Source organism: Branchiostoma lanceolatum, chromosome 2 (assembly GCF_035083965.1).
Source record: "Branchiostoma lanceolatum isolate klBraLanc5 chromosome 2, klBraLanc5.hap2, whole genome shotgun sequence".
In the NCBI taxonomy this organism is placed as follows: domain Eukaryota; kingdom Metazoa; phylum Chordata; class Leptocardii; order Amphioxiformes; family Branchiostomatidae; genus Branchiostoma; species Branchiostoma lanceolatum.
Window position 1 is genome coordinate 16119399 of NC_089723.1, and position 9977 is coordinate 16129375.

At 41.6% G+C, this 9977-nt stretch overlaps 2 protein-coding genes across 2 annotated transcripts; one reads left to right on the forward strand and one right to left on the reverse strand.

Annotated features, from left to right (window-relative positions):
* LOC136427619 (uncharacterized) lies at positions 1-4475 on the forward strand. Its single transcript, XM_066416603.1, has 4 exons — positions 1-110; positions 2049-2096; positions 2996-3109; positions 3918-4475. The coding sequence occupies exons 1-4, from the start codon at positions 33-35 to the stop codon at positions 4011-4013; spliced, it is 336 nt and encodes a 111-aa protein (XP_066272700.1). The 5' UTR covers positions 1-32; the 3' UTR covers positions 4014-4475.
* Positions 4476-7028: 2553 nt separating this feature from the next.
* LOC136427617 (protein trunk-like) lies at positions 7029-9561 on the reverse strand. Its single transcript, XM_066416600.1, has one exon. The coding sequence runs from the start codon at positions 9481-9483 to the stop codon at positions 8890-8892; it is 594 nt and encodes a 197-aa protein (XP_066272697.1). The 5' UTR covers positions 9484-9561; the 3' UTR covers positions 7029-8889.
* Between the last annotated feature and the right edge of the window lie 416 nt (positions 9562-9977).

The window sequence follows — 9977 nt, forward strand, 5'->3', positions numbered from 1 at the left end:
CTAACACTTTTCTCTACCTTCAGACAAAAAGGATGCAAAGGAAGGAAGGAAGTGGTGGAGAAGAATTTTCACCAGGAAGAGTGGTGGAAAGACAAGTGGAAATGACAGTGGTAAGTAGAATTGCAATGAATAATGATCAGTACTAGGAGTGGATACCGGTTCGCTGGACCTGATTCGGACCTTTATAACATCCAAGAACTGAGTCCAAAAAACCTGAAAGCCAAAAACCTTGGTCCAAAAAAAACTGAAAAAGTACAAATAGATTTTTTCTATTTCTTTTTATAAAAAGTGTTTTGAGTCTCCCCTCTGACAAAAAAGGCATTTGAAAGAAGTGCAACATTCAAATATCAAACACTGGTTTATATTGAGTCTTCTCACCAAGAAACTTTTTTAGTCGTGCATGTCAGTATCAATTCTCAAACAAAACATCAACTGGACAGGTCCAGGTTCAGGTCCGGACCTGAACCTAAATCTCTGGACCTAAACTTGGACTTGGACCTCATTAAGCCAAACTGGTATCCACCCCTAATCAGTACTGATATGTGTGAGAAAGAAAGATCATGCTTGTATTTCGACTGATTCAACATCAGTATCTTGTCATTGTTTTTAGTGTCAATGGAATGAGTTAGAATTGAAAAGACTTTATAACACCATCCAGTGTAAAGCGATCACCATGTCTATAGCTCCATAAGCCAAACAGAGCCACTACAGTAGGTAGTGATATGTGTTCAACTTTTTCATAAGTGCTGAGTGCTCTTCTATGTAGTTTGTACTATTCTAAAGTCTTCTGTATGACCCTGACTGGGTATGAAAGGTGATCAGTCTTTTCACAAGACCAAAAAATATCATGAAAATCTGTCGTTCCTTTATCCTCCTTAGAAGATTTTCACAATAATGTCCCTGCAGTTCCAGAGCAAGCTGCTAGGGGGCCCAAACCTGCATTTCTTCTTTATTACATCACAAGCTATCTGCCACCCAAAAATCAAGACCATAGCACGTCCAGGTCAAGAGATCCAAAATGAAGTTCTGCTGCAGTACCAAGGTCACATACCAGGGGGCCCAAAATCGACCTTGAACTTCAGCTTCACAGCACCTGCCCACATACCAAATATCATTGTAATCCATTGAGAGGGTCCTGAGTTATGCTGACTACAGTAGTGCGGAAACACGAACAGACAAACACACACACAGACACACCCAAAACTATATCTCCATTTTTCATATATAATAGGAGATAATTAGGCAGTATTGTAAATCATTTGCAACCAGTCATGTTCTGTAACCAAAAAGTATCATGATCCCCTAGGCCTACTTCTACAACTTACTGTAAATTCATTTAAGATTGCATGGTTTTTATTTCGCGCTAAGGTGGTTTTAAGTTTGCGGCAGCTCTATAGTCACATTCTGCAACAGTATTGGAAAAAAATGTTTGTGAGGGTTTAAGTTTGCGGTGAAACGGTCGCCGCAAAAAACGCGAAGTGAACATAAAACCACTGCGAACATTCCTGCATTTACAGTACATCAATCAAGGCTCGAAATAGTGGTGCCAGTGCACCTATGTGCACCCAAAATTGAAGCTGTGCACCTAATTTTTGACTTCTAATTTAAGCACCTAGATATTTTTGTACACTAGGGTAACAGTTCTCTTGTACACTAGCATACAGAATATTCTTGAAATTTAAGTATCTGAAAAAGCAATATAACCTTTTGTTGTACATCATTTTGATGTATTGCTTGGTTGAAATTTGACATCTGAAAAGAATTACAGACTGAAGGTCTTTATTAAGGGAGGCAGTAGTGTCAAACTTATGTTTTGCTGACATTCAACTTTATTTTGTTTGGTGCACCCCAAATTTTTTCTGTGCACTTAATTTTTTTGGTTGGGTGCACCAGTGCACCTATCTCCAAAAAGGAATTTCGAGCCCTGTGACAATAGAAGTAGCATGTATGTTCCATATCCAAATATTTGCAGTCACAATAGGATGTATTTACAGAATTAACAAAGCACAAGGTGAGTGACCACATGTGATGTTACCATCATATTACAGAGCCCAGAAAAAGCACGTGGAAGATCTTCAGAAGGAAGCGGTCGCAAGGTAAACTTATTTCCATGACACCTAGTTATGAAATCAACAGTACTCATACTGACATGGTATATACTGTATGCTGTTGGGTTATACAATAAAGTATCTACAGACTGCAGGGCTCAAAATGCTGAGTGCATGTGCATCTTTGTGCACCCAAACTTTTGACTGAGTGCACCAGTGCACCTGATATTTCTGTAGGCTATAGGGTAAGGATACTATAATTGTACACTAGCATGCAGGATATTCTTGGATTTAAATATCAGAAAAAGTAATATAACCTTTGTTGTACTTTAGCTACTTTATTTTATGTTGTGCACCCAAAATTATTGCTGTGCACCTAAATTTCTAGGTTGGGTGCACCTACGCACCTATTCTCAAAATGAATTTCGAGCCCTGGACTGTGTGTAGGTGCCATATCAAATGGAAGCTAAGTTGGCATGTTGCCAGTTTTTTTTGAAATGGCAGGTTCTCTCTGAATTACACCTGCAGAGATGCCTTTGACTCTGTAATGAGGATTAAAAGACTTCACTTAAATAACTTACACACGTTTTAGGCCTAGGAAAAACAATGCTGTGTTGCAGGTTACCCAACAAAATATACCCAATGACCTTTGCCTTTTTTTTGTCGACCGGTGGCAAGAGACATAGAATTTACTATCTGATATCTAAATGTGAAAACATTCCAGTGCTGTTTTCAGACATGCTCTCAAGGACCTCATTTTTATTGAGATAAAAGATTGTGCTTTTACAATGTATATTTCTGTGTAATTAGAATATGATGTTGAAAATTCCAGTGTCTCGATGCATTGGATTTTTACACACTGTACTTGTTGGACAAATAGAGAATCCCTGCCTATCAATTTTCTAAGACCTAGGAAGTGTATAAGTGATGTTAATATTTGTTTTCAGAGAAAGGAAATGGAATGGAAAGCGAGGAAACCACTAAAACAAAATGGTGGAAGAGAGGCAGAACGAAGAGTGGGAAGAGTCGAGAATGCACCGGAATGGATGACAGCAAGACTGGTTAGTTGAAGTTACCTTCATTTTCACACTGACATCAGGTATAGTCAATGTCGAACACTTTCTGTGAACCTGTTCTACTAGTAGATTGTGTTGTGCACCAGTGCCCTGTATGTTTGTGTACAAGACGGTGTGTTCAGCACCAAGGACAGGTTTGTGTACATGTTGTGCTGTGCACCAGTAACCTGTTTGTTTGTGAAGGTGGCATGTTCAGCACTAAGAACAGATTGTGTTGTGCACCAGTGTCCTTTATGTTTGTGTAGATGGTGTGTTCAGCACCAAGGACAGGCTTGTTTACAGATTGTATTGTGCACCAGTAACCTGTTTGTTTGTGAAGGTGGCATGTTCAGCACTACGAACAGATTGTGTTGTGCACTAGTGTCCTGTATGTTTGTGTAGATGGTGTGTTCAGCACCAAGGACAGGCTTGTTTACAGATTGTATTGTGCACTAGCAGTTTGTGTGGATGGTGTGTTCAGCACCATGGTCAGGTTTAGAGTACAGATTGTGTTGTGCACCAGTGTCTTGTATGTTGTGAAGATGGTGTATTCAGAACCAAGGACAGGCTTGTTTACAGATTGTATTGTGCACTAGCAGTTTGTGTAGATGGTGTGTTCAGCACCATGGTCAGGTTTAGAGTACAGATTGTGTTGTGCACCAGTGTCCTGTATGTTTGTGTGGATGGTGTGTTCAGCACCATGGACCTGTAGAATATGAAAGTATGGCCAAATGACTTCAGAACTTGATTTCAGCGCAATCTGTCTTGTAAGATATCATAATTCTCCAACATTCTTCATCTTATCTTCTTACAGAGAAGAGGGGAGGATGGTGCTGCATGTGAAGAAGACACCGACAGTACATCACATGCGGCCTCTCACTTGAATGATCGCGACATAATGGACAGTTAGTTCAAAATGTCTTCAAGGAGTTAAGCTTTAGGAGGCAACTTGAGTCAGATTTTAAGATGGTTACTGTCTATATTGTTCAGATGAAACCATTTTGTTATTTATTTTTAGTCTGATGCAATTGAGGACTTTTTAAAACACATGGATTGATATGACATTTTAAAAAAAAATCCTCACTGATATATTGGGTCATGTACTTGTGTCTTCTATACAAGAGTGCTGGTGAACTGTATATAGAAATGGCCAAATATTGAAACAGTTTGTACCTCGCTCACCCGTTCAATGTGTTGTTGGAAAGGTTTTAATCTCGAAAATTTAAAGGGTTTTAACACAAGAGCAGCCAATATTTATTTTTGAATAGAGAATTTTAAAGAACAAGATGCATAAATGACAGTCAATGAATTTGTATTGCAAAAGGCAATACTGATGGCATAATGTCAAAATACAATGTTGATCAAAGAATCATGCTGTTGTTCTTGTCATTGAATTTTATTATTTTCAAAACTTCTGAGAAACAAAGCTCAGTGTACATGCGTGTGTGTTTGTGCGTGTGTGTGTGTGCGTGTGTGTGTGCATGTGTTTGTATGTGTGTGTGTGTGTGTGTGTGTGTGTGTGGAATATAAAGCATTTATTTTGGTTTAATAAGAAAAATACGACAACTTATGATGTCAGTTTATGTTTTTGAAACAATGTATTTAAAACCCTGTCAAATGACCTATCCAAATAATATTTTCACACTAGTAATGTTCATTTTGAGCTAAATTCAAGTGAAAAATGTTTCATCCATACTGTAAATCAATTAAAGCAGCTGCAAAATGAGAAGATACATGCTGTAAAGTAAAAAAAAAAAAGAGTGTATTTTGGAAACGGATACTCATGTCGTGGAATTCCGAAGTAGATTTTAAAGTCAAAGAAGAAGATATGTGAAAGGACTAAAATGAAGAATCTATTATTCGGTATACCATACTCTATGTGTTAAGTTTTGTTCAACCTTCCTGACCACGTATCACACCTCTTGGTCTTTCAACTACATTAAGCTTCAGTTGAAAAGTTCGATAAGTTCCTGTTGAATCCTGTTACAGAATGATCATCATGACTTCTACCGGCGAAATTTCGAGGTAAAAAGATATACGTGTTATGTATGTAGTATTGTAGACCCTCGACCTTCTTTGAGGACACTCCTCCCACACACACACCAAATTGTTAAGACTCATTCTTTTGAATATTTTTTGATAGATCCTCCGATCTCTTGATTGAAACGTCGATATGCTGCCGTGGTGTGGCATCAAAAAGCTGGTGTAAAACATGGTTGTCAAAAGTTATCGGGGTCGTTAATCGACGAGTTGGAGCCGACCTCAGCCGACACCGTGTGATGGGGGCAGCAGTGGGCGGGGGTGGGTGATCATGCCACTGATCATGGAAACAGGTCGTGCGAGTATCAGTAGAGAAGGTGTTCCAGAGTGACGTTGCTCGATAGAAGAATGTTCTCTGGCCTCTGGCGGTTTTGGTGAGTTCAGCTAGCTACCAGGTGGTCGCTGTTTCTGAGGGGATAACGTGACTCAGTGGCAGATGCACGGGTTCTGGGTACCAGGGGTTGAAGATGTGGAGGACAGAGTCCGTTCAGGAGCTTAGCCTATAGCCATAGGCTAGTTGGGTAGCCCTGGCTGTGTGTCCTGAAAAACCAAGCCAATAAATAAATAAATGAATAAAACAGCTCGTGCCAAGTGTCTACGGTAGTTCACTCTGTTTTTCAAGCAGAGGTTTCGGTCGAGAGGGCTAGGAGTGGCGGTTTTTAACGTTTCTCTAAAATCACGGCCACTCCTAGCCCTCTTGACCGAAACGTTTGCTTGGAGAATAAGTTCACTTCAGTACACCGTCTTGTTTCTTGGAAACACTTGCTATTCAAAATAATCATTTTTATAAGTTGTTAAAAGAAAAGGCAAAGTTTTGACAGTTTCTGAGCTCTTTAACCTAAAATCATGTTTTAATGAAGTTGATCTGTTGTTGTTCACCAGTCCCGCCTCAATTTGGTGCAAATTCAAGTCCAGCAGGCATGGCCGTGACGTCATTGTGATGTGGGGGAGGGGGGTACTGGTATTGGGGGCTACCACTAATGTAGTAACATACGACATGTCCTGTTGTGTGCTTCTGTACTTATGCTAATCAAGCCACAGGTGTAGTTTCTTGAAGTCTGGCAACTTACACCACCTATTTTCAAATTCACTTCACGAAAATCGGGATTTAACAATGGTGGTAAATGTCCAGTAAGCCTGTAATGTTTTTTTTTTTTTTTGCAAAGCGAGTGTTATGCTTGTGCTGTTACCATTTATTGAATTTTTGTGTTTTTTTTTTTTTAAATATTTGGGCATATGGAGACAAGAAGAACCAGCTCAGAGCAGTTGGATAGTCCTCAGGTTTTATTCAAAGACGAAATGCGCTAATCATGCTTTGTTGGCATTCTGTTGACGAAACACTTTATCTTTCTCATTAGATTATGTCAGGAAACTCAATATCTATGTCCAGGTACAACCAGAAAAGTACTTTTTAATCTGAGAGAAGAGTCTACTGTAATAGAGCTATCTACATGTGGCGAAGAAACCCGATTTGAACACATTTGAAACATACGCCCTGTCTGTACTATTTAATTATAAGTTATATTCCACAGAAACGCCCTTCTGGAAACGAATAAAGCATTGTAACGTTACACGTCATTACATTGCGATTCCAAACTGCAAAGGCAACCTCTTCACACGTGGAAAACATGTGAGCTAACATCGTCTTCAGTTGTCTTGATTATAAGAATAGAACATTCATTGTTCAATAAATTTGAACATGGACAGGATACCGTAACGGTACGTCATATACATAGCTCCGCCCACGGCAAAAGTTTGACGGACAAAATGGCGGACACGACAACTGATGATCACGTGACCGAATCCCGTACTCTTATTGGCCGAATCACTATTGTTGATTGACAGGCCGGAACGGTCTATAACGATTCTGTACGTTGACATATAAAGACATCTTTTACAAGACATGTAGCTAAGATTACCATTGAAACATTATAAGCACTTTTGAGGATATGCCAATAGTCATCGTAGCGTAAGCCAGAGAGTCATGAAAAGTAACACACTACATTCGTTGGCATGAAACAAGATTCTATCACATTTTTTCAGACATAGCTGACTGTCCTGAGGCATGTACATCTCCGATTTGTCACTGGCAGTGTCCGACTTTGACACAGACATTATGTGTCCTGGCGGGTACAAGGCCGCCGTAAGAGATAAACCATCATGTTTATTGATACGCACACACTCCACAAGTGCACGATAGCGCCGTACATACACGTACACTGATAATGAGACAACTCAGATCCATCACCTAAGACAGAGCACCTGATATTCCATCACCTTTCCATCATCTCAGGCCCGGTTACAGGTCGTCTCGCTACATTGACATTGTCAGTTTGTTACAGTACGTTTCGCTGCATGGCAAGTCGTTTCGCTACACGACTTTGCCGCTTGTGTATATCAAGCAACGACCCTAGGGTATCGGCCTGGGATCCGTCATTTTCGCTGCGTTGACACTGGCTAGCAGTCAGCCAACCAGATACTCCCCCCCTAGCTGTTGTTTGCGGGAAAGTTATCAACCAATCACGTGGTCTCCTGAACGTAGGCGGGGACGTGATTGGCCGATGACGACTGGCCAGTGAGAAGGACGGTACGACATAGTCGTTGCTTGAAATACACAAGAGGCCAGGCAACGAGAGGATGTCATCATCCGTACGAGTCTCTTTATTACAATTTACAAACAACGAATAACGCCAAAATCTGGTTATAATTATCGTACTTGTATCCATTTTTCGGGTACAACAGGCATTTTATATTTAGGCATACCCTATGTGGTACTAATTTTATACATCTCGCATTCCGATTATGTTTATACTGATCACTTCGGCTCGGGAACACCGTACAAAAATAGCCAAACGCTCCAGTCTGGTTGTGCTCTCCAGGAGCTTTACTTAAGCTTAGCACTGAACTTTTATCTACACATCCAGCGCAAAAGAAAAATGAGTCGCCAAATTTTCGACTTTATATAGTCCATCGATGTGCTTTAGATATCCCTGTCCGCCGGCCTGAGTCGATGATTTAACACAAGATCCTGACTCGCACTGATCGTAGGGGTCAAAGCCGCCTGGAAGTCGGTACCTGCCGCCGTCCAGGTTCAACGTGGGTTGATGGACCCTGATACATATCGCTTTCTTTAAATTCACTTAGGTTCCTTAAGATTCACTCTAAGTATCAAACTGTAACCTCTTTGGATACGATGCATGGGGAAAGAATGTTACAGTCTGGTTTACGAAGTGCAGTTACTTGTCAATGACAGTGGGTGTTTTGGAAGGCAAATTATAGCTGGAGTTAGGCGGTAGGTATCGACTTCCGGTGACCTTTGACCCACCCTTGACGTCACACGTTCCCAAGATCAGTGCGCGTCAAGAAAAGGAATCAAACTCCAAATAAAGGCCGATGGATACGGCCGCAAATTTGGTTTGTCATCTCTTTTTGGTGGATAAAAGTGTTTGAAAAATTAAGTATGGACATTCATGGTACGATAAAGAATATCTGAACCTGGGAAAGGCAAAATGATTTGGACAGGGACTTCATCATACATAAGCCGATTTAAGATCCTTTTCACAGGTACATATGAGAGATAGGTAGGTACCATATAAATCCAAAAGATGATGAAGGATCACCAACTTTTTTTATCTACAACGCTCATTTGACAAAACTACTGACTGAGAAAAATGCTGACTCATCCTAAACTCTCAAACGGCAAGCTTCGCAATAAGCACTGTCTGCTATTTTCTTTACTGTTAGAGTCACGGTCGTGCACACTCACAGCAGAACGTAAGCAGGTGCTCTTTCATGTGCCACTGGTCCTCGAAAGCACAGTCTCCAGTCACCCTCTTCTGCTCGAGGATCTTGACGACGAAGGAGCGCGGCTTGCAGGTGTAGTGACCGTACCAGCAACTGTGTTCTTCACACTCCACGGACCGCAGGTATCTCGGAAAGTGGTTGGGGCCGAGGTCGTGCCACACCGATCGCTCCTTGCATTCCCACGGTAGCGCGTGCGACTCGGCGAAAGGCTCGTTCTCCGTGTGCCGGCGGACCTTGCCGATCGTTCCCAGGCTCGGTCTTCGCCTGCGGCCGGTGACCAGGCTGGAAAGCATCGTGCGGTTTCGCACCGGGGCGGCGCCACCTCGGTAGGGGGAGGGCGGCCCGTCGTACGTATCCGGCATGTCGTACCTGCTTGGAACGCTGCTCATTCTTTGGGCCTGTGGCAAGGACGTGGCCATGTACCTGCGGTTGAAGGCCGTACCGAGTCTGCTGATGAGCTCTGACTGGGAGATGGGACGACACTGCCGCCTGGCCGAGGTACCGCCAGCCGCCGGACAGCTCAGTACCACCACCATCAGGACCAAACCCTGAAGATAAGCACAGAAAACAAAGTCATTAAACAACTTTATACTGCATGCATTTCCAAATATCCTCACGCAGGACGTTTACAGTTTTTGTGTTCCATTTCACATTCGTGTTCTTTGTCATTCTAAGTATTATAAGTGAACAAGTTTGAGTAAGTTTGTGTTGTTTTGAGCAGATTTCGATGCCACTCGTTTTCAAGTCGAAGGGTGGTTGGTTGGCTGGTTATGTGGTGTCGGTTGGTTGGTTATTGATTGATTGATTGATTGATTGATTGATTGATTGATTGATTGATTGATTGATTGATTTATTGATTGATTGTTCGGTCGGTTAGTCGGTTGGTTGGTTGGTTGGTTGGTTGGCTGGTTGGTTGGTTGGTTGGTTTGTCAGTTGTTTAGTTGGTTGGTTGGTTGGTTGGTTGGTTGGTTGGTTGGTTGGTTGGTATGTAGGTTTGTTGATCGGCTTGTTGTTTGTTTCTTTGCTTGTT

What these genes read in the sequence shown, in the direction of transcription:
- LOC136427619 (XM_066416603.1), top strand. Translation starts at nt 33, where the DNA reads ATGCAAAGGAAGGAAGGAAGTGGTGGAGAAGAATTTTCACCAGGAAGA. An exon ending in GACAAGTGGAAATGACAGTG is followed by an intron (nt 111 to 2,048) that starts GTAAGTAGAATT and finishes ATCATATTACAG; the next exon opens with AGCCCAGAAAAAGCACGTGG. An exon ending in AATGGATGACAGCAAGACTG is followed by an intron (nt 3,110 to 3,917) that starts GTTAGTTGAAGT and finishes ATCTTCTTACAG; the next exon opens with AGAAGAGGGGAGGATGGTGC.
- LOC136427617 (XM_066416600.1), bottom strand. Translation starts at nt 9,483, where the DNA reads ATGGTGGTGGTACTGAGCTGTCCGGCGGCTGGCGGTACCTCGGCCAGG.